The following is a 24,218-nucleotide window of genomic DNA, read 5'->3' on the forward strand; positions in this document are numbered from 1 at the left end:
GCTCTAAAAGTTTCTGCACCAGCCCACTGTGGGCTCCAGCCCAGCACGCCCATATTGTCAACGTTGAAGGCTGGTTACGCTTCAGAACGTTCTTCCCTTTGACATCCTGAGACCCTGTGATATCAGCGTGTAACCTGCCAAACCAAGTTCTCATGCTCAGCCCTGACTCCAACAAGCCTTCCAGAAAGCACCCCCAAAGTTCTTTACATGAACCAAGCAACGCATGCACTCAGGTTTCTGGGGCTTGGGGGTGAGGTGAGGGTTGTTGGCTTTCAAAGACGAAACTTTGCGAAAGATTTAAATATAATTTCTCTTTCCGATAGACCAAAGGCAAGAAAAATCAGACTGAAAAAAGAATGTTGTGTTGTTGTTGTTGTGTTGTTGTTGTTATTGGGGAGACTCACAAGCCGTGCTCAGGGGTCTGGGGGCATCCCCATTGGGTTACTCGGCAACCGGAGCAGCCGGTGCCGGGGATGACCGAGGGCTCGTATGCAGGGATCGAACCTGGGTCTGCTCTGCAGATGGGCCTCCCGCTCCTGGGCGAGCTCTCCTGCCCGGGGTCATCCCCTGTTCTCTGGCTGTTGTGGTGTGATCTACAGCTCGGGGTTCTGATGCTCTCACCCGTGCTCCCGGAACACAGGAGCCCCACAAATTTCTGTGCTCACGGGAGAATCCCCGGAGCCCATGCTGCCGAACTCTGGCCCTGAGCATGGGGAAGGTGGAAGGATCAAACTTGCAGCCTCACTGCAGGCAGGCACCCCCACTTCAGCGAGCCCCAGGTCCCGAACACAAACTCCTCGGCAACACGCAATCTCCCTGCCCTCCCGTTGGGATGAACAATGCCTTGGTCCGGAGTCCAGTGAGAGCCTGAAGAAGCTAAAAGGGTCTCGGAACTGGAGCCGCCGAGCCGTGCTGGCTTCTGATGGAGGAAATGGGGGTTAGCGAGGCTGTGGGGGCCGCCCCATCACATAATTAAGTGTATTTAGTTGCTAGGTTTTCGTGGCTCTGGCAAACACCATATGCATATTTTGGCTTCTCGAGTTCCTGACATTTTCCGTTGTGTACACTCTGGATATTTTTAAATCCCGATAAGCATGTGAGCGCAAGCCTCGTTCCCTGAAATCCGCCTGTGTGGGCAGTCTTCGGCCAGCTCCTTTCTCTTCGGCTTGTTCTGGTTGGGGAGGATGGGTTGGACACAATGGAACTGAATATTCGTTGCTGTAAAAACCCGCCCTCCCTCCACATTCTTGTGACTCTAAAAACTAGCCCTCGGGTCCTCTCACGTGGCCGCCAAATGAAAGGAATGGTCCAAGACTCCAGCAGGAAAGATCTCCAGCCAGCAAGTTTTGTTGTTGTTGTTGTCGTCGTCGTTTTTGTTGTTTTTTGCTTTTTGGGTCACACCCAGCGATGCACAGGGGTTACTCCTGGCTCTGCGCTCAGGAATTACCCCTGGCGGTGCTCAGGGGACCATATGGGATGCTGGGAATCGAACCTGGGTTGGCCGCATGTAAGGCAAACGCCCTACCCACTGTGCTATTGCTCCAGCCCTGAGCAAGCAAGTTTTAAAAAAGTCCAGTCCGTACAGAGGGTGGTAGTTTCTAAAACACTGCATGTTCGGGGATGGAGCAATAGTACAGCGGGGAGGGCGTTTGCCGACCCAGGTTCAGTCTCCAGCATCCCATATGGTCCCCCAAGCACTGCCAAGAGTAATTTCCTGAGTGCAGAGCCAGGATAACCCTTGAGCATCTCTGGGTATTACCAAACAACAACAACAACTGCACGTTCATGGTATCAATGCTAATGGAGACTGCACAAATGACACCAGGGCAGCTGGGTCAGTGGATAGGCCACTCAGAGTCCTGTTGGCCTGGTCTCCCTGTGCCTCAGTTTCCCCTCTATGTATCTCTCTGAAGTGAGCATAAAGCGGCCCAAAGAAGGCTCGGCCTGAATCATGGCAGGGCACATTCTGCCTCTTCTTGGCTTAGCATGCAACCAGTCCTGACCTCACATCCTTGTTTTTTCATCAAGGGACAACCAGAAATGTGTTGTTTAAATTTAAAGACTTTAAATGTGTATGTTTTACAAATAAAAAATAAATAAGTGTAAATACTTAAATTTATATGTTTTAAGATTGGGTTAGAATGGACAAATGCTGTTTTGAAAAGTGTATTGCTGGGACCAGAGAGATGGACAGAGGTTAAGGAGGTTGCTTTAATGTGCAGCTGTGGCTGGGACCATGGTTCGAGTTTTGGCACCACTTGTGGTTCCATGGAGCACCACCAGGCGTGGCCCCTGAGCATCACCAGGTGTGGCATCCCCAGGGGTGTGTTGTTCAACTCTGTACCAAAGAGCAGAAGCTGAGTTCCATGCTCCAGGCCAACTCCTGGTTGCCCGGATTTGTACATCCATGATGGCACCAACCTTTGGCTTCTTTGGCCCTGCAGGAACTGTCGTGGATCATGCAATGGACTGAATACCCCTGCCCTTCCGAATTTGTGTGGGAGAGCCCAGAGCCTAGAATCTCGGGATATTAATGTCTTTGGAAATGGGCCTCTTGGAGCTCAGTAAGTTCCAACAGACCCTTCGGGTGGACCTTAGCCAGGATGTAATAGCATACCAGGACAGGTACTTTGGTGGGTGAGAACCGCTTGCAGTCTTTGGATGGGGACCCGAGGTGACTGTGTCTGGGTTTGAGAGCGCAGGCCTGGCAGCCGCAGGCCATGGCAGGTTCTGCTACGTGCTCCTGTCTGCTCTCGGGTTGTTCCCCACGGACAAACCCTGGGAGTCCTCACGGGGGTCACAAGCCTTTCTAGCACCTTCCACACTGCGGGTGGACCCCGCTGGGTGCAGTGAAGGGCCAGATGTGGCCTGGGCTCGTTCCAGAGCTCGGCCTCACACTGGCGTGCAGACTTCAGAGCACGGAAAAACTGCCACCAGCTAAGGATGGTTGGGGGTGCGGGGCATGTGGGGTGAGGGAAGGTAATGGCCGTGCCCGGGAGCCCTGAGCAGGGACAGGGCAGGAGTGCCCAGGGGCGGGGAGAAGCGGGCAGCAGCCAGAAGCAGGGAGGAAGGGCAGCAGGTCGGGTGCTGCCCTTGCATGCGGCAGACGGGGCCAATCCCCGGCCCTGCCTCAGGTCCCCTGAGTCCTGCCAGGGCTGATCCCTGAGCACTGCACTGGGTGTGACCCCAACAAGGGATCATAGTGTTTTTAAAATAAAATAAAGACTCTGTAGTGTGTGTCCTCAGCTGCAAGGAGAGTGTTTGCAGTGGGGACCCCCAGGTGGAGTCGCAGGGTCTCGGTGAAAGGGGCAGAGAGTGGGGGGTAAATACAGCTAGTCCCACCCAGAGGAATGGGGAGAGGTTGGACGGTTTGAGGAAAACAAGCCGTAAAAGTGCTCGGGAGCAGCGGGACCTGGGGAGGCGCAGTGTGTGTGTGTGTGTGTGTGTGTGTGTGTGTGTGTGTGTGTGTGTGGTGGGGGCAGGGGAGGGTGGCCCGGATCCTGGAGGGGCCGGCGTCGCTGCTCTGCCACCGTGAGTCGCCCGCAGGGCTGCTGTGAGAGTCAGGACCTCGGCACCACAGCTGGGAGGGCGCGGAAGGCGGGAGGGAGAATTAGCCCCTGAACCACGGGGCTCTGACGTGGTGACGCCTCGGAGCTGGTCACAGTTGGCGTACCAGAGGGGCTGGGACAGGGCGCGACAGCAGTGAGCCCTGGCTCCTGGACCAGGCTGTGTCCCAAGTGCTCCTCTGCAGGGGGGACGGGGTGAGGGGGCAGGAGCTGACAGGAGCAGGAATTTCTCCCGATCTCTCTCTCACTCTCTCACTCTCACTCTCTCACTCTCCCTCACCCTCCCCTCCCTCTCTCTCTCTCCTCTTTCTCCTCTCTCCTCTCTGTTGGAGACAGCTTCTCAGGACACAGACAGCAAAGTGCTCAGATGGCCCACAAGGCTCTCACCCAGCCATGCGTCCCCGCCACACACACCTCACATACGCCACATGCCTTGTGCACACCACATACCACACACACCTCACATTCTTCACACACGCCTCACACACACACGTGCCTCAACATACACACCAGACATTCTCCCCCCCACACACACACCCCCCCATACATTCCATCCCTCACGCATACCTCACACACGCGCAGACACAGCAGCCTATACCACACAGGCCTCATACATCTGGACCACACATGTCTCACACGTGTGCACATGCCACACATCCTTCATGCTTCACACACATGCACACACAGCACATGCATAGCACACACCATATGCCTCATACGCGTGGACCACATACCAGACACACCACAGTCTCATACCCAGGCACCACACAGATGCTTCCGTACCACATCACACGTGCCACACACCACATACCCCTCACACAGCTCTCGTGTGCCCACACACAGCCCCCCCCACACACACACACACACACACACCCGCTTCTCACCGCTGCTCCTCACCGTCCAGAGCGCTGGCACTGGGGCAGATGTGTTGAGTGGGCGTGAGAAGAGCCGCCGTGGGGGGCTGTGGGGTGTTTCCGGGCGGGGGGCTGGGGCCTCAGGAAGGGGCTGGATTGGAGCCGCCCACCGGGGCTGCTGGACCGTCTCAGACATGAATCCATTAGCACCTGGGCTGGTGCTGCAGCCGCAAATTGGATTCTTGTCGTGCACATGAGAAGAGCTGCCCAGATGCTTGGGGAGGCAGAAACGTTCTCCTCCTCCTCCTCCTCCTCCTCCTCCTCCTCCTCCTCCTCCTCCTCCTCCTCCTCCTCCCCCCTCCCCCCCGGCTGGGTTTTGGAGACCCAGGCCGTCTCTAATCCCAGAGGCCAGCGCAGTGGTGGTGAGCCTGGGTTTTCCAGGTCACCCTGGCGGGACCCGGGGCTTCCTGAGGCAGGACATGTCTGAGCCGCTGCTCACAGCCCTGGCCTGAGGGGCCCATTCTGCGGGGGAGGAAACTGAGATTCGGGGGGGGGGGGGGGGCAGGGGTTCTCCAGAACTCACCACTTCGTAGCGGTTACCAAGGTTTGCCTGGCGACCCCATGCGGAGCCAACAGAAGCGCCATGACCTTGGCCGACCTTTGGAGTGAGGGCAGCACCCACCCACCTCTGCTGAGGAGAGCAGGGTGTGGGTCTCGGCCACCGGGTTTGGCGAGATGGCGGCATGGACCAAAGTTGTTCTCTCTCCTCAGCTCTCCGGGCCTGCGCTCTCCGACATCTCAGCGCCTTCCTAGATCCGTGAATGATTCTAGTTGTTGTTGCTTATTTTAACTAATTGGTTCCATTTGGTGACTGGCCTCTCCTGACAGTGCTTGGAGCTGTCTGCTTTCTGAGGCTCCAGGGTGCTCCCTGACAGTGCTCGGGGCCCATGTGGTATAGGGGACGGGTGCCCAGCCTCCCACCTGCCAAGCCCCTCAGCTCTCTCCTGGCCCTGCCTTGCTAACGTGTGTGTGGTGCTGTCTCCTCGGGCTTCCAAAGCTGCCACCATGAACGTGGCTGATGTGTGTTGGGGCCTATGTGTCGTGGCCATGTGTGTTGTGACCCCCGTATGCCGTGGCATTGAGTGTCATGGCCCCGTGTGTTGTGGTCACTGTGTTGGGCTTTGGGCATGCTCCTGCACATCCCCTGACCAGATACCCGGCTTCTGGGTCTGCTCAATAATGTCCTTTTCCACTGGTCTCTCCCTGCCTCTGGCCGGGGCAGTGTCGTCCTGGGAGGCGCCTTGTCTCCAGATTTCAGTCCCCCTCCACGACTGCAGATAAGGGCTCGGTGTGGTGAAAATGGAGGGGCTGGGGGAACAGATGATCAGAGAAGGTGCTCGCCTTGCACGAACCAGCCTGGGCTCTACCTGCCACACCCCAGATGGTCCCCCAACTCCGCCAAGAGCCATCTGTGACCTCAGAGCCAGGAGTCAGCCCTGTGCCCCTCCAGGTGTGGCCCAAGAGTAATCATCAAACCAGTTATAACAGAGGAAACGGAAAGCCGGTTCGCCCTGGGTGTTGCTCGGGGTCTCTTCCTACTCACTTTTCCATGGATCGTTGCACTCACGAAAGCCGAGATTCTCATCTCCAGTGGTTTGCTTGACCGGGGGTGCCCCGACACCTGAGTCCACTGCTGATGCAGGCTTGGGGGTCCCTCACCCCAATGCTCTGGGACACTGCGGGGTGGGGATCTCTGCACTCCCTCCTGGGGTCATTCTGCCTGCGCTTCCTGAAATGCCTCTAAAGCCTTCAGTGACCCCCCACCCCCGCTGACCCTCACCCTGCCACTGTGTTCCCTAAAGCTCCTGGCTGGCAGACAGGAGGGTCAGACACACACTGAGCAGGAGTATTAACAGGCCCACAGGTCAGCAGGGCACCCGTCCGGCCTGTCGGGAGAAGACGGCCTCAGGGAACTCCTGGTGGTGCTCAGAGCTCATTCCTGGCTCCGTGCTCTGGGGTCAGTCCCGGCGAGGCTTATGGGACCATGTGGTGTGCCAGAGTTCCAACCCGGGTTCCCTGCCTGCCCGGCAGGTGCCCAACCTGCTATATTTCCCCCGGCCCGGATGGGACTTCTCTGGAATGAGTGCTCTGAGTGCAGAGAACGAGGTTCAGGGAAGGTGACCACTGGCTGAAATGCAGCGTCTGGGTCAGGACCTGCGCCAGGCAGTGCTGATCCCTGGCCCCACACGCAGGCCTGTGAGTGGACAGGAGGCAAGGCTACACCTGTCCCCATCAGTGGGTCAGCCCACTGCGGGCCTCTAAAACAGGCGGCGGGCAGAGCATCTAAACAGAGTCACCGGAAGTCTGATGGTCGCGGGGAAGGTGCAGGGAACCCTTGGTCCAGTATCTGCGCCCTGTCTGGGGGTCTCGTTCCTGCAGGGGCCACCGAGTGAGGCCCCGGGGCACATGTCCTTGAGTTTTAGAGGAGCCGTGACCAACCAGGGCAGGGAGACACAATTGAATCTGCTGCAAGGCGAGACAGCAGGTGGCACAGTGCCCCAGAGACAGAGGCGGCAGGCACAGGTTTCTGGGGAGGGGGTGGAAACGGTCTGCAAGAGCTGGGAGCCAGCGCCGAGCACTGAGGCAGAGCAGCAGTGCGTGAGGGCCAGGAGTCACGTGAGGGAGATCCTGTTTGCACCTTCAGCAGAGACTGGAAACCATGGCAGAATTGCAAACAGGAAGGGCAGCATTTTAATATTGTTATTCTCTTTTGGTTTGGGGGTCATACCTGGCGATGCTCAGAGGTCCCTCCTGGTTCTGCACTCAGGAATCACTCCTGGAGGTGCTCAGGGGCCCCTATGGGATGCCGAGGATCGAACCCAGGTCAGCCACATGCAAGGCAGGCACCCTCCCCGCTGTGCTATCACTCGAACCCTGCAACCTATATTTTTTAAGAGGGATGTTATAGAGCCTCTTAAAAGACCCTCAGTGTCTCTCCACCTTTGCCCAACCATGGCCCCTTCTGGCCGTGTTTCCTTTCTCCGACCCCCTCCTACCAGCAGACCCCCTAATCTAGCGCCATGGTCCCCCGGTATGCAGTTTTCACCTGTGGTCCCCTTGGAGGAAAGTTGATAAAGAACAACTCAACAAAGAATTGCTGGGAGCGTGGATGGATGGACGAATGGGGTCAGCAGAGAGGCCGGCTGGGAGGACTCGCACCGAGCTTGAATAGATGGCGGCCTCCTGGCCTGGGGTCTTGGCCGGAGCATCTCTGAGGGAGGGTTTAGAGGCAGGAGCCAGAGGACTTGGTGGTGGGCAGTGAGGGTCATTTCCAGGAGGAGGCGCACGTCTCTGGCTGGGGACAGGACATCTGAGCTGGGCGCCTTGTGAGACGCCGTTGTGTCTGGTGACCGAGGGGCGGCATGCAGTGGGGACAAGCTGAGCCTCAGGGTCCGTGGATCACCCAGGGGGAAGAACTTGACAGGAAGGCGGGGCTGGGACCATGGACACCTCATGCCTGGCAGGGATGGGCCTCTTGGTGTGGCCAGAGCCATGCCATGGGCACGTGGTGAGAAGCGGGGGGCTAGTGGCCAGTGTGACATCTGCATCTGCCGTCGGCAAGCAGGCTCGTGGATGGGTGCTGCTGCTTCCCGGCACCCGGGGAGAGGGGTGTGGAAGCATCAGAGCCCCAGGAAGTTGGGGTCTCGCTCATCGCTGGTCTCCGTACCCGTGCTGGTCGATGTGGGTATTAAACCTGGAGGGGGCCAGTGTGCCTGAAGGGTGGTTGGTTGAGGGGCTGGAGTGAAATAGCACAGCGGGTAGGGCGTTTGCCTTGCATGCGGCCAACCCGGGTTCGATTCCCAGCATCCCATATGGTCCCCTGAGTGCCGCCAGGAGTGATTCCTGAGTACAGAGCCAGGAGTAACCCCTGTGCATCACTGGGCGTGACCCAAAAAGAACAACAACAAAAAAAAAAAGCAGGGGGTGGTTGGTTGAACCCACAGCTTGGCATTCTGAATCAAGGTGGGACAGGAACTTGGGTGCGGTCGTAACGCCTTGCTCAGGCCAGCTGTGGGCCAGGGGAGTCTCCAGCCGCCCGCCCTGGGGAGCTGACACTCCTTGGGGCTGCCTCCTCCCGGCTGTAAGGCAGCCTGTAGGTACTCTTGCCTTCTGGCCTTGGGGCAGTCTCTTCCGGGTGTCCCAACGGGGACGTGGCTGGAGTGTGCGCGTCTCTCTCCTCCCGGGTCGGCTCTCCGAGTCGGGGTTGCTTCCCGCCGTGCTCACCATCTCCCTGTTTCCCTTCCAGCTCCAGGAGACGGTGAAGCGGAAGTTGGAAGGCGCCCGCTCGCCCCTCAATGGAGACCAGCAGAACGGAGCTTGCGATGGGAGCTTCTCCCCGACCCACAAGCGTCTGCGCAGGGAGCTGGCGGTGGGACTGGAGGCCGTCAGCTTGCCGCCGCTGCCCGCCGCGTCGCCCCTGCACCAGCTGGACCTGAAGCCGTCCCTGCCCCTGCCCAACAGCGGCGCCCACGCGCCCGTGCTGCTGGACGACCTGGGCAAGAACGGCCGGCTGCCCGACATGAAGCTGCCCGTCAACGGCTGCGGGGAGCTGGACGAGGGCTTCCCGGGGATGCAGGGCAAGGAGCTCAAGCAGGAGCCCCTGGAGGACCCGGCCGGCATGGACCCGTCCGAGACGTCCCTGTCCAACCAGAACAAACTCTTCTCCGACATCAACCTGAACGACCAGGAGTGGCAGGAGCTCATCGACGAGCTGGCCAACACCGTCCCCGAGGACGACATCCAGGACCTGTTCAACGAGGACTTCGAGGAGAAGAAGGAGCCCGAGTTCTCGCAGCCGGCCACCGAGACGCCGCTGTCCCAGGAGAGCCTGAGCGTGAAGAGCGACCCCACGCACTCGCCCTTTGCCCACGTCTCCCTGGCCTCGCCCCAGGCCCGGCCCGCCTCCTCCGGGCCCCCCTTCTCCGCCGGCTCCGCCGCCCCGACGTTACCCTCCGTGGCCGGCACGCCCGCGGCCCCCAACCCCGCCGGCTCCCCCGCGAACTGCGCCGTCCCGTCCCCGCAGACCCCCAACCCGGCCCACGCCCCCGGGCAGGCGCCCCCCCGGGGGCCGGGGAACGGGTACCTCCTGACCCCCGCGGCCGGGCCCGGCTCGGACCTGTCCCCGGCGGAGCAGCTCAAGCAGATGGCCGCGCAGCAGCAGCAGAGGGTCAAGTTCCTGCACCAGAAGCAGCAGCACTCGAGCCAGAGCTCCAGCTGGTCGCCCCTGGGGCCCCCCTCCAGCCCGTACGCCGCCGCTTTCGCCGCCGCCGAGAAACCAAATAGCCCAATGATGTACCCCCAAGCCTTTAACAGCCAAAACCCAATAGTGCCTCCGATGGCAAACAACCTGCAGAAGACAACGATGAATAACTACCTCCCCCCAAACCCCATGAACATGGTCAACCAGCCGGCTAATAACCTGGGCGGCGCCAACTCCCTGAGCAAGCCGCACAATATCCTGACGTACGGCAACACCAAGCCCCTGACCCACTTCAACGCCAACCTGAATCAGAGGATGACGCCGCCCATGGCCAACGCCGGCAAGAACCCCCTGATGCCGTACATGCAGCCGCAGCCCCAGCCATCGCAGCCGCCGTCCCAGGCGCCGCAGCTGCAGGCCCCCAGGGCTCACCTGAGTGAGGAGCAGAAGCGCATGCTCCTCCTGAAGCAGAAAGGCGTGATGAACCAGCCTCTGGCGTACGCCTCCCTGCCAGCCCACGGGCAGGTAAGTGAGTCCGGCGTGCGGGCGCCCCGCTGGCCGCCAGCGCTCCTGTGCGCGCGCACTTAGGCCTTCTGGGGCTTAGTCAGCTTCACGGCCTTTCGATTCCCCCCGTAGTGGGCAGAGGGGCTCGTGGACCCTGCCCAGGAGCCTGGCCTTTATCCACCCCCACCCCACCCATGGCAGGGAAGAAACCAAACGTTGCATCCGTTCCCCCTCTGCCAGCTGGGAACCGCTCACAGAGTTCGCGCCGTGACCTCTCACACTGGGGCTCCGCCTCGCAATAGTTTTTCTCCCAGGCTGGACGTGGCTTGGAGGGGGGCGGGTGGGCATTTGGAGGTCACGACGTCCAGTCTTGCTTCACCAGGCCTGAGCGGCCTCAACAATCTCGCCGAGTGAGGAGCCCGGGAAGTTGGATTCTTGGTGTTGGGAAGGGGCCGTGCATCTTGTGCGTGTCCTGACGGACCACGGCCGATGTGGTCCTAGAAAGGGAGAGTCGAAGGCCGAGGCCGCATGTCCTGGGCCTGGGGGCTGTTTTCCTCTCTCCAGCGTGTGGGAGCCATTCAGCTGGGAGTGAAGCCGGCCGGGCCGGTCACAGGAGCCGTGGCAGCCTGTGCCTGAGGAGAGCCAGGAGCCTCTACAGTCCCTCCTGCTCAGGGAAGCCCGGGGGTCGTATCAGGGTGCTTGGTGGAAATCAGGGCCACTTCACCTATGGTCTCCGTCAGCCCCTGATTCCTGGTGAAGTGAGTAGCCCCAGCTGGTATGGGAGGCCACACAGACGGCCTTTAGTTTAGCCCTGAGCCTGCCTCGCCGCCAGGAGAAGGGGGATGGTTCGTGTCCCCCGACCCTCTCTGCGTGGGTGGGAATTCCAAACCCTTCCCAGCTGCTCGCTGCCTGGTGCCGTGTGCTCTGAAGGCGCCTTCACTGGCCAGGGAGTTGGCCATCTCCTGTGGGGGTCAGCCTGTGCATGCAGGTCAGGACAGGAACTTGGCTGCACCCCACCTGCAGGTGTCGGAGGGCCCGGAGGGAGGGTCCTGTGGTGTCCTTCGGCGGCTCTCTGCATCTCGGGGCTCGTACTGCAGTGCCCCCGCATGTCCGGGCCGGCCCGCAGAGACAGGCTGGGCTCTGCGGCTGGTTCCTCATTCCTTGCCGCCTTCCAGCCCCAAAACCGCACGCTGGGTTCTTGTCCACACAGGCCGGCAGACGCGAAAGAAAGTCCCTCTGGAGAAATGCAAAGATCAGTTGGTTTCTGCTGCCGGCAGTGGGGTACTGGCAGGGAAACACAACCGCGCGGGACTTGATGGTTTGCCTCGGCTGTGTTTGAAAATAGACAGTCGGGGAGGACGGCCTTAATGCAGACCCTGCCCTGCGGAAGCTGCCCAGAGGCCCTCGGGCCCAGCGGGTCAGACTGCCACCACCTCAGGGAATCTGAGGGCTGACGTCACACAGATTGGGCCTCTCCGGTTCCACTCCAGCTTCACTTCAGTAGCTTCTCCTCCCAGCTAGACAGAGATGATTCATCTGAGCTCCCCAGCTCTGCAGATGGGTGGGTGTTAAGGGAACCCTCCTCAGCACACCCAGACACACACACACACACAAGCACACATACACATACACACTAGTATTTGAAATGTTCTAAGTTGGATTGATGTTTTTGGAACAAGCTTTCTTGTGTGTGTGTGTGTGTGTGTTTTTTTTTTGGGTGGGGGGTGTTGGGTCACACCCGGTGATGCACAGTGGTGACTCCTGGCTCATGCACTCAGGAATTACTCCTGGCGGTGCTTGGGAGACCATATGGGAATCGAACCCGGGTCGGCCACATGCAAGGCAAATGCCCTACCCGCTGTGCTATCGCTCCAGCCCAAACATGAATTTCTTTAAAGGTACTTATTTCGGGTCCTTTTCTCTGCCTAGTTAGGAGTAACGGAAGCTTGCAGATCTTGTTCTGGAAGAGCCATGTCAGGTGAGAAGCCCAAGAGGTGGTTTCTGGATGAAATCAGGCTTCCTTATTGCGTCTCACGAGACACCTCTAGGAAGGCCTTGTTAGAATAATCACTTCTTAACTCCTACAGTGCCATCAAGCAAAAGCCTGCCTTTGGGTGCGCGAGGAACTCGGCCCCTGTTTGCAACAAGCTTCAGAATGCACATGTAAATCTGAAATGCCATTCTGCAAACATCCTGTCTATTTCACACTCTTATCTGATTCCGGAGCAGTATTTGCCTAACGCTTGGGAGAGTTAATTACACCAGAGGCCAGTACATTTCACAGATACTAGCAGGAATGCAGACAAGGTCCAAAAAAAAAAAAAAAAAACCTGAAACATACATGGAGCTGACATTTGTTTTTCTGCTGCTGCTATTGAAAATTCACTTCTCGGGATGTTCGGATCATTCCCTACACAACAAGAGCGTTGAACAGGATCAAGGCTCCATGTCAGGTGCTCTGGGTGGGGCTTATCATAGTAAGAAACTGGAGCCAAAATAAGGATCTTGGGAAAATACCAAGAAGAGCCCGAGGAATTAGTGTTTCACTGGAAAGACTTGTCCAGAAGTGGAGTAAGAAATCATGCAACAGATGGTCACATACAGATTATATTTTCTCAAGTATGTACAGAAGAATGTACTGAACTACAAGTATTAAGAATAGCCTTTACTAGTTGGTAAAATCATAAGTGATTATTGCTTTCATTATTGTTAGTTAAATAATTGTTTGGTTATTTTTGGCAAATTCATGATTGATCCACTTGCCCATGTTCTAAAATCACTGCTTTGATCATTGGTCCTGCCTCCTAGTTCCTGGAACTTCGGTTTGTCCTGAATTCGGTCTCTGGATGTCCCTTTTCACTTTGCAAACATGAGTTTCTGAGCTAAAATAACCACAGCAAACATGCTTGTGTCTTTTTGTTCTTTTCCTGATCTTTCCTCTCAGACTCGCCGGCTTGCTTTCTCTCTCTGTCTCGGTCTGTCTCTGCGTTAGTTTGTGTTTGCAGTGCACCGAGTGCTGTGTTGTAATAAGGACGCTGGAACACTTCTTCGGTTTTCGCAGTTCTTGAAGTTCAGGCCTAATGTTTACAGCAGATGAGCAGAGTTCTGGCCTGGATGCCCAGGGCGGATTTTGAGATGAAATAGAAGGGCTGGGCCAGAAGCTCTGAGGGAGGGCAGGGAATTGGGAAGTGGGGGAGAAACATCGTTTCCAACATGCAGTGTCTCTCGGGTGATCGTGGTTGCAGGTGGGGGATCCCCAATCTTGACTCGTGGCCTCTGTGCTTCTCAGGGGTTCTCACATGCCTGTGCCAGCCAGTGGGCGGAAGAAGACCAGAAGCCCCTGATTGTGGGTGCCCTCACCCACCGCGTGGCCCGGGGGGTGGGGAGGTTGGTGTTTCTGTGGGCCCCTGGCCACTTCCTCTCCAGACCGCCCACTTATTCGCTTGTCTGTCTGCAAGTACCATGTCCGGGCTCCGTGGGAGGGGGCTGGGGGCTGGTTTACCCACCCTCTCTCTCAGACCCCAGCCCCAGCTCTGCTCCCCAGCTTCTCAGTACAGGGTCCTAGTTCCAAGCGCTTGTAATGCTTTTGCTTTCCCTGCGAGTAATCATTTCTTTTCTCTTTTATTTTTTTAAGATATAGTAACAGGGGCTGGAACGATAGCACAGCGGGTAGGGCATTTGTCTTGCATGTGGCTGACCCGGGTTCGATTCCCAGCATCCCGTATGGTCCCCCGAGCACCGCCAGGGATAATTCCAGAGTGCAGAGCCAGGAGGAACTCCTGAGCATCGCTGGCTGTGACCCAGAAAGAAAAAAAAAAAGATATAGTAACAGAGGGACTGCAGCAATAGTGCAGTGGGTAGGGCACTTGTCTTGCACATGGTTGACCAGGTTTGATCCCCAGCACCCCATATGGTTCCCTAAGCCCCGCCAGGAATAATTCCTGAGCACTGAGCTTGAGGTGAGCTGCAGACGAGGGACGGTCCCAGCCAGGAGACCCTCTGGACACTGACCTTGTGGAAGGAAGCAGTGGTGAGATGCTCTCTGACGATTCCCTTGGAAAGGGTGTGTGGGCTGAGAATGTTCTCGTCTACCAAGAGAAATGGAACCCTGTGAACTGAGATTTGGCGTCCACTGAAGAATGCCCTGCGGAAAGTGCAGGTCACCGGCCCCTGGGCAGAGACCCCGCATGGGCAGGTCCTGGGGGAGCCCTGGGGCGGTGCCCGGAACATGGCAGCCCACAGCTGTGTTTCTCAGCAGAGCAGCAGCGGCTCACAGGGCTCAGCTCTGAGCATGCCCCTGGCGTCCCTGAGGCTGTAACAGAGGGACTCCACCGGTTCCTCTACTCCAAGGGTTTCTTTCTCTTGAAGGGCCAGGGAAGGCCATGCCCTGCACCCCTCCCCTTTGGTGACCTTGTGTTTGCTGTGACAGCCACCTGTGGCACTCGCAGGGGCCTCATGCTTTTAGTTGCAGTGTTTGCACAGACACTTGAGGGCCTCTGGGTCCTGGGCCTGGTGCTACCACATCCCTTTAGGGGCCTCGGACTCCAGACCCCTGCTGAGCCAGTGAGTGGCCGTCTGGGCTCTGCATTTAAAAGCCTCAGGGGTTGGACCAAATCGATAGAACAGCGGGGAGGGCGTTTGCCTTGCACATGGCCAACCTGGGTTCAATCCCCGGCATCCCATTTGGTCCCCCAAACACCGCCAAGAGTAATTCCTGAGCACAGAGAGAGGATTAATCTCTGAGCATCGCTGAGTGTGAACTGAAAAGCCCCCCCCCCAAAAAAAATTATTAAAAACCTCCAGGGTTGGGACCAAGAAACAGCTGCGTCGGCTGAACACAGGCTTTTTACAGACACGCTGGAGGCCGGTTCATCCGAGCAACACACAGTCCTCCGACCACCCTCGGACCGTGGCGCAAAAACTGATAAAAGGAGGGGCTGGAGCAGTAGCACAGCGGGAAGGGCATTTGCCTTGCACGCGGCCAACCCGGGTTCAGATTCCCAGCATCCCATATGGTCTCCCCGAGCACCGCCAGGAGTCATTCCTCAGTAAAGGACCAGGAGTAACCCTAGTGCATCATCAGGTGTCACCCAAAAAGCAAAAAATAAATAAATAACTGATAAAAGGAAAAGAAAACATACAAACTCCCCAGCTCGACCACATTCAGGGACAGATGTAGCAGGACTTGGTGTTTGAGTCTATGATAAGGCGGCAGGAAAGGTGAGGGGTTCAGGCGGTGAGCGGCTGGCGTATAGGCCCACAGCCAGCACAGCTCTGTGTGCAGGGGCCCTGCAGCCGTGCGTTCTTAGCCTGAGGATTTTTATTTCCCACTTGTTAAGGTGGACTGGAGCGATAGCACAGCGGGTAGGGCGTTTGCCTTGCACACAGCCAACATGGCCGACCCGAGTTCGATTCCTCCGCCCCTCTCAGAGAGCCCGGCAAGCTACCAAGAGTATCTCGCCTGCGCGGCAGAGCCTGGCAAGCTACCCATGACGTATTCGATATCCAAACACAGTAACACGTCTCACAATGTTACTGGGCCTGCTCAAGCAAATCGATGAACAACAGGAGGACAGTGTCAGTGACAGTGACTTGTTAAGGTGCTGGTTCCACCCTCAGCGAAAGGTGTGATGCAAACTCAGCAATTTCTCTAAAGTCTGTTCAGTGCAGCCACAAATAGCCCCTGCATGGGAATCCGTGGGCTTTTTTTTTTTTGAAATAAATGTTTATTTTTCAGTAACTTCATAGTATTATGAAGATGGTTGTTTTCATTATTTAGAGCAGTCACAGGCTCTCAGATGCTCCTTTTGCTAAATAACTATTCCCAGGATTCGCTCCCTCATACTTGATCTCTGCCTTGAAGAGAATGTTCTCCAAAGATAGCCATTGTGCAGAATGCCAGAGAGAAGCAGGGCTCCAGGCTTGCAAGCATAGGCTAGCACCATGTTCTAAACTCTGGGCTTTTCTAGAAGTTACAAAAGTCTTTGGAAAGGGGGGGGGGGGGGAGCTCCGTTTTTGCAATAAAAAGATGTATCGTAACTTGCGCCTGAGTAAGCTCCTGTGGAATGAAGCCTCTTCATGGGTTGCCTCTGGCCCGTGCCTCTCCTGTTGGTTGGGTTTCGCTGCTCTGCCATCGGCCCTAGGATGCTCTGCACTTGACCAGTTCGTACTCAGCAGTATCCCCCTCACAGCGTCCAACCCGAAACCGCCGTTTATTCAGGCACCAGTTGCAGAGATGAGCTTTCGGAGACAGACTCAGTGAAGAGGGAACATTCTCCTGGCTTTTCTCCTGTGTGGCCGGGAGCTTGGGCCACTCCTGACCAGGCCAGAGACCTCGCAGTGCCCAGCTGAAGTCACCAGCTGTGCCACACAAGGGCCGCCTGCTACCAGGCCGGGGCCCCCCACGAGTCCCTCGGGTGCCTATATGGGAGGGTGGAAGGAGGCTCCCTGAAGCAGAAGCAGGTCAGACGCTGCACTCCAGGCCTGCCGGGCTGCCGGCTCTTTCCCCAAGAGCTGAGCCACTCGCTAGGGCAGGGGGCAGGATCTGAAGTACACGTGTCAGTTGGGGCCGCAGGGCTGAAGCTTCTGTGTGGGAGAGGGCCAGGGCCTGCTGGAGTTTGTGTTGGGGGCAGTAGAGACCAGAGGGATCATGTGGAGAGGAAGGGGCTGGGCGCGAGCCTGGGGTCGGGACAGCCCGGCTCCCGCCCCCCGCACCCGAGAGGACGCACCCACCACCACCCCCGGGGCTTCAGCATAAGCCATCCCTAAGCACACACCAGGAGCAAGAACTGAGCACAGCCGAGTGTGGCCCCGAAAATCATAAAAGTAATAGCAAGGCCCGTTTCTGTCTGTTCTGGAGTGAGTTACCATGATCCCATGTGAAGGCTGTGTGCCTTTGCGTGCAGAAAACCCAGTCTGGGGGGTCAGGCTAATGCCGGGGCTGGAGCAGGGGCAGGACTTCGAGGAGACCCTAAACCGAGCCACTTCGGGGCGTCATATACACCTTTCATCTCTCACGGTGCAAAGGCAGATGCATTTTTGACACTGAAGTAAGGCATGCCATAGTCATTGTAGAAGAGCCTCACGAAGACTCACGTCCCAGTAAGACAGTTTATTACTTTAAATCAGTGGCTGAAGGGCTGGAGCCATAGCACAGCGGGGAGGGCGTTTGCCTTGCACGCGGCTGACCTGAGTTCGATTCCCAGCATCCCATATTCTCCCCCGAGCACCGCCAGGAGTAATTCCTGAGTGCTCATCGCCAGGTGTGACTCAAAAGAAAGCAAAATACATGGTGTTTCACTAATAAAAAATAATAAATAAAAAAATTTTTTAAATAAATTTTAAAAATCTAGATGGAAGACTAGTCTTTCAAAGTAAAGTGATGAATTAGCTAGGAAAAAAAGAAAGCAAAGTAATTAAATAAATAAATAAAAATAAATCAGTGGCTGAATAAATAGCAGTACTCCTACATTAAGAAAAAAAGAAAGTTTATTACTTTATATCGTATGTATTTATTACTTTTTAATTAATAATGTTCATTGTATTTATTTACTTTATATATTTACATATAAATATATATTTACATGTTACAAATATGTTCTATGTACGGGCTGGAGCGATAGCACAGCGGTAGGTTGTTCGCCTTACAAGCGGCCAACATGGCCGACCCGAGTTCGATTCCTCCGCCCCTCTCGGAGAGCCCGGCAAGCTACCGAGAGTATTCGATATGCCAGACACAGTAACAACAAAGTCTCCAATGGAGACGTTACTGGGCCCGCCCGAGCAAATCGACGATCAACGGGAGGGCCTTTACCTTTACGTAAATATATTTCATTATAAATATATATATTTAGATCAGCTACACCAGGACCCCAAGTCCATGCAGAAGGAGGATTGGTGATTAGCTTTTGACTGATTGACAGGTTTCCCTTTCTGAAGTCCCGTGGCCTTGCTCTGCCATCTTGGACTCTGATGTCTGAGGCGAGGGAGGACGTGGCGGGTGATAAGGGGCAGGGAGGAGGCGGCTGTCAGAGGCCCTCGAGGAGCCCAGGTGTCCCTGTAGGGCTTTGGGAGGAGACCAGGTGTTGCTCGGCAGGGGAGCCAAGATCCTGGGAGCCGACAGGGGTGGGCCTGGAGGAGGAGGCGGGATGGGCACATCCTCCCCCATGTGCTGGCTGAGGGACCCCTGCCCCCTTGCTGCAGTGACTGTGGCGCTGGGCTGCTGGCCTTGGTGCTCACACAGCCTGTGTGCCGGTGAGAGCACTGTTCCTGCCTGGCAGTCAGGGCACTCAGCGCCTACGGCAGCACTACAGATCAAATGGGTCGCCCGGCTTGCAAGCCCAGTGCCATTCACGGCCTGAGCACAGAGCCAGGAGTCAGCCCTGAGCACAGCCAGGGGTGGCCCCAGATCACAATACAACCAGAAAACAAATTATCTAATGATGCCTTCTCAGCGGGCTGGAGCCATAGCACAGTGGTAGGGCATTTGCCTTGCATGCAACTGACCCAAGTTCAATTCTTCCGCCCCTCTCGGAGAGCTTGGCAAGCTACCGAGAGTATCTCGCCCGCATGGCAGAGCCTGGCAAGCTACCCGTGATGTACTAGATATGCCAAACACAGTAACAACAAGTTTCGCAATGGAGACGTTACTGGGCCCGCTCGAGCAAATCGATGAACAGCGGGAGGGCAGTGCTAACAGTGCCCTCTCAGCAGGTCTGAATGTTGGGGGAAAATTCCAAATAACAATGGTAGGTCTTCTGTCGAAAAATGGAATGTAATCAAAATAGAGAGAGAATAAAGTGGAAATCATCTGCCACACTGGCAGGGGATGAGGGGGTGAGATGGGGGGTATACTGGGGGTCTTGGTGGTAGAAAATGTGCACTGATGAAGGCATGGGTGTTTGATCATTGTATGACCGAGACTTACCTGAAAGCTTTGTAACTGTTCTCACAGTGATTCAATTAAAAAAAAAATACAGCCAGACCTTTCAGAGCCTGCCCCCTGCCCGTGGCTCTGTCTGGTCCCGCTGGGCCACTGGACAGCAGGGAGTGAGGACAGGAGGAAGCTTTGGCTCGGCCAGGCCCCAGGACTGATTCTCCTGGAAACACCCTTCCTGGGAGCTGCCGAGGGGCACTGGGTCCCTGGGGCGGGCCGGCACACGGAGGAGGAGACTTTGCTGTCTCCCGTTCACATTGGGTGCTTTGGAGAGACCAGGCAAGAGATGCAGAGACACTGGTGCTTCCCAGGGAGCCGCCCCAGCCCCCACCCGCCTCCACCGCGTGCCCCGCACTTTCAGGGGTCTATTCTCAGTGGGCAGGCCTGAGGGCACGGTCCTGGTGCTTGTGGCAGGGAAACGGGGTGCTGGGCTGGGAACCCAGACTGCTCTGAACTCCGGGCCCTGACATGGCTTGGCCTCCCGGGAAACCGTCTTCTGCCTGAGAGAACCCCCACATCCCCCTGCTCCGGGTGGAGACCCCGCACCCTTTAAAGCTTTCTTTGTGGGACCAGAGCAATAGCACAGCAAGTAGGGCCTTCGCCTTGCACACAGCTGACCTGGGTTCGATCCCCGGCATTCCGTCTGGTCCCCTGAGCACTGCCAGGAGTAATTCCTGAGTGTAGAGCCAGAAGGAACCTCTGAGCATCGCTGGGTTTGTAAGATTGTAAGATACGTTTCTTCAATAAACATTTGAGCCATCGGCCTATTTTGTGTACTGTGAGAATTTCTCCCAGAGAAAGAGGCAGCAGGTGGGGACATGGGCCAGGTTCCAGGCATCTGAAGCAAACCTGGACTTTCTCTGGGGTGCACACAACACACACACACACACACACACACACACACACACACACACCATGTCCGAGCCAGCGGGTGGACAGGCATGACCTCACAGATGATGATGGATCAAGACGGGCCCCAGCCAACCTTTCAGAGACCCCGTTCCGGCAGCGTGGCCCAGACCCTGCCTGCAGGTCGGACTTCTCGGGGACCGAAGGGCCTCAATGGACATCACCCCCGTGATGAGTCGCATGCACCAGAAAGAGTATCAGATTAAAAAAAAAAAAGCAGGGTTGGATTCGACACACTCACTCGGACCGGCCCGCCCTTTGGCCCCCAAGCACGACCCGCTTTGCAACCGGAGTCCAGAAGTTGGTTTTGTCACATCTTGTTCACCGTGTCTGTCAGCCTGTTCCAAGCTGGCATGAAGCCGGTGAACCGCTTCCTCTCCCCTCCTTGCTCCGCTCTAATCTGGCCTCATCCCCTCCGCTGCCACCTAGATTGTCACCAAGGGCTCGAACGGCGGGGAGAGGGGGGTTCTGGCAGAATAGCTCCCGACTGTGCATGGAGACCCCAGTAGCCTGACCCCTGCTCCTGTCCTGGGTGCTTGACTGGCTCCAGGCCTTGGGCGTTGGGAATCACACTGCAGGAGTCCCACGGGAGCGGACTTGTGTCTTTTTAATTCAGTGTTTTCATATTCTCCTGTTGGGGTTGGGGCCACCCCCAGCAGAGCTCAGGGGCTTCTCGGCTCACTCACGTCTCCCCGGTACGAGAGAGGAGGAACGCTGTTCCCTGTGCCGTGGGCCGGCGGTGTGGCTTCCTCCGAGAAGGGCCTGTTCCCATCCTCTGCTCTCCCGAGACTCAGTTGCTCTGTGGTTGCTGTTGTTGCGTAACTGTCCAAGTGTTTTCAAGATGCAGCCTTCGTTGGACAGGGACGTGTGCATACCCTGTCCCTGAAGTCCATCATCTTTTCTGTCTTAGCTGTGGTTTCTTCCGCTGTTTATGTGAATTTGCTTTGTTTTCCCCCTCTGTGGAATGGGAAAGGAACCAAGGGACGCATACTTCCTGTGACCACGGTTGGTGGGCGTTCTGAAAGGGCACGTTCGTGGAAGGCTTTCTGATTTGGAATCAGACAATCCTGGTTCCGACTTCCCCCACAACTTTGAAAATCTGCACCTGGGCCAGGCCATGCCCGCTGAGATGCTGCCCTTACCTGGAGAGGAGGGCGGGGCTGAGTGATTGGCAGGGCGCAGACAGCCAATGGGTGTTAGGCGGAGTGAGCCTCTTGTGGCTTCCAAAGCTGATGCATTTCCTCCTGGAACCTTGACCCACTTCTTCCCAGCCTCTGGACCTATGGGTGGCAACTGCTTCCTTTCTCTCTTAGCTGTGCTTCCCTTGGAAAACACAGTGACTGTGACAGCAGAAAAACACACCCTCCTCCAACAAATTGGAGGCAGCCGGAAGGGATTCTGAGACCCACTTCGGGTCAGAATCCTCATAGCTCGGGCTGGAGAGTGGAGGCCACAGGCCAGCTGGAAGGGCCCTGCCTTGAGGCAGGCAGCAGGCACCGGCCAGCCCGGAATCGTTTGCAAAATCCTGCTCTTGGCTGGGCAGGATGCCAGGGGCTCTTCTGGGCCTCCCTGGGCCGTGGAGGTGCAAGGCTCAGGCTGCCCCACGCGTGCTGGGGGCCTGGCTCTGAGCGTCTGCAGGGAGGTGAGGGAAGGAGCTGGCGGTGGAACCCAGGGCTGGGTGCGGGCGGGATCAGCTGTTGCATGAATCACTCGCACGAAGCCGCCGCATCCTGGTTTGGGCCTGTCCATCTGTCCTCACCAATCCCTCTGTCCTGAGCCAAGAGGGGCGGCGGGAGCACCCATAGCTTCTCCTCCCCAGTTTTGAGGCACAGATGCCCGTGGTGTGCAGGAGGAGGAGTTTCCAGCCCCCAAAGTGCCCCTCTGTGCCCCGTCATCACCCCCAAGGTTGGGGGGCCACACCCCGCAGAGTTGGGGCTTACTCTTAGCTCTGTGCTCAGGGATCTCTTCTGGTGCGGGTCCAAGGACCATATGGAGAGCTGGGGATCGAACCCGGGTCAGCAGCTTGCAAGGAGAGCACCTCAGCCCTGTACTGTCTTGGAAGAGCTTGTCTTTTGCACCAAGATGGTGAAGGAGGCCTAAGGGAGGTGAGCCCGCCCGCATCTGGGCTGCTGGGCCAGGGGGTGGCCACCGCCCACCACAGCTGGGTAGGCGGCAGGGGGGCAGATGAGAACCTGCTATGCCCAGCTCAGCCCTCAGCTTCGCATTCCCGGCTTTGACCGCCCACCGCACCGCCCACCCCTGAAGCCCACCCTCTCTGCCCTAAGCCCCCCACAGGAGGGGTGGGGTGCAGCTGGAGTCTCAGGGTGGCAGCTGAAGCTGTGGCTTTCCAGGACTGGGATGAGAATCCCCTGACCCCCAGCCCGGGGGCCCCAGGAAGGCCTGGCTAGCCCCCAGGTCCCCTCTCTGGTCTAGCTGCGCGCTCGGGCAGGGACTTCCCTCGTGTCTGTGAACAGCGATGAAGGAAGAGAAGATTCACCCTAGCCACCTGGCTGGGAGTGAGCACAGCTGGGTATAGCCCCCACCTACCCACCCCCCCCAAAAAAAAACAAGAAGGAAGAATGTGTAGTTAGACACAGCATTGAGATCGCCTGGAGGTAGGAAGCTGGAGAGACCGCGCAGGGTTAACCCGCTTACCTCGCCTGCAGCAGACCCTGATTCGATCCCCGGCACCATATAGGGTCCTCTCCCCCGCAGCCCCTCCGAAAGGACAGAACCGAGCCAGGAGTCAGCCCGGAAGACCACAGGGCGTGGCCCCAAACCCCAAAATAAATAAAAGATTGCTTGGTTGGGGCTTGGGCTGTGGCTTCCGTGGTAGAGCACAGGCCTCTCATGGACGGGGTTCTGGGTTCAATCCCAACACATGCACACACAACCACACACATGCACACAAACACACACATGCACTCACACTCATGGACACGCACACACATGCGTTAAAACACACGCGCGTACGTGTATACACATGCGTGCACAAACACGCATGCACACAGGCACACCTGTTCAAACAGAATTGGAGAGAAGCACAGAACGTGCTATTTAAAGGCTCTTTAAAGAACAGAAGCACTGTAGCACTGTCCTCCCGTCGTTCATCGATTTGCTCGAGCGGGCACCAGTGACGTCTCCATTGGGTTCGATTCCTCTGTCCCTCTTGGAGAGCCCAGCAAGGTACCGAGAGTATCCCACCTGCATGGGCAGAGCCTGTCAAGCTCCCCGTGGAGTATTTGATTTGCCAAAAAAAAAACAAAAAGGAAAAGAAAAGAAAAGAAAAGCCTCGCCCGTTGCCTGGGTGGGTGGGGTGAGGGGAGGAAGGTGAGGATCCAGCAGGTGGAGGGGCCGGCCTTCCCCCTCCCTCTGAGAGGCGCTCTTAATTTACGATTGTGTTTAGTTGGAGAATGAGCGAAACAGCTTTTACGAAAGCCAAAGGGCTTCATAACTCAGTACAGGAGCCAGGAAAGGCAAAGATGCCGGGAGCTCGCGAGAACGCGGCTCCCCAAGGTCAACGTGCTGCCCTCCCTGGCCCTGCCCAGCTCCCCACTGGCCGCCAGCCGAGGAGACACCCCACCTTCCTGCACCCACAAAAGAACCAACCCGAAGAGGAATTTGGAGAAACGGACTGCTTCCTAGAGTCCTGGGGCTGGAGAATCACTCCAGCGGGGGTCTCGGGTGCGGGGGGGGGGGGGGGGGTGGGCGAGCGTTTGAAGCTGGGCTGTTTGGGGGATTAAAGAGGAAAGGGAGTTTTAAATTTCACACAAATCACACAAATAGGCTTTGGAGATCTGAAGGAAAAATTCAAATGCCCTTTCAGCGATATCATTGATCTTCGTCTCCCGATTCGTTTCCTGTTTTATAAAGAAAACATTTCCTGTTGTATAAGTAAAATAAATACTACCTATAAGGCCACTTAAGACGGAAGAGACCGAGGACCACTAACATTCCACGGGAGAAAAAGCAAAGCCCAGATAGTCTTCCTGCACCCTGATCCGTTCCGAGGGGCCCTGCCACACTCTCTTCGGGCAGTTCTCAGCTGACTGGACCAGACTTCACCACGCCAGGTCCAAGGAGCCAAAGCTAGGGACCACCTGGGGCTCCCGGCAGTGCTGGGGGGAGGGGTGCTACCTGGCCAGAATGCAAACTGGAGTTCCATGCATGCAAGGCATGTCGGCTAACCC

General features: G+C 57.0%; 1 protein-coding gene across 1 annotated transcript in view; it reads left to right on the forward strand.

The window, feature by feature from the left end:
• Window positions 1–832: 832 nt before the first annotated feature.
• Window positions 833–24,218, forward strand: part of MAML3 (mastermind like transcriptional coactivator 3) — an 86,118-nt gene continuing 62,732 nt past the window's right edge. Inside the window, exons 1-2 of the mRNA XM_056134517.1 lie at window positions 833–859; window positions 8,727–10,205. Of these exons, the coding sequence (XP_055990492.1) occupies window positions 833–859; window positions 8,727–10,205 (1,506 nt within the window). The remainder of the gene's footprint in view (window positions 860–8,726; window positions 10,206–24,218) is intronic.

Source organism: Sorex fumeus, unplaced genomic scaffold (genome assembly GCF_029834395.1).
Source record: "Sorex fumeus unplaced genomic scaffold, SorFum_2.1 ptg000099l, whole genome shotgun sequence".
NCBI lineage: Eukaryota > Metazoa > Chordata > Mammalia > Eulipotyphla > Soricidae > Sorex > Sorex fumeus.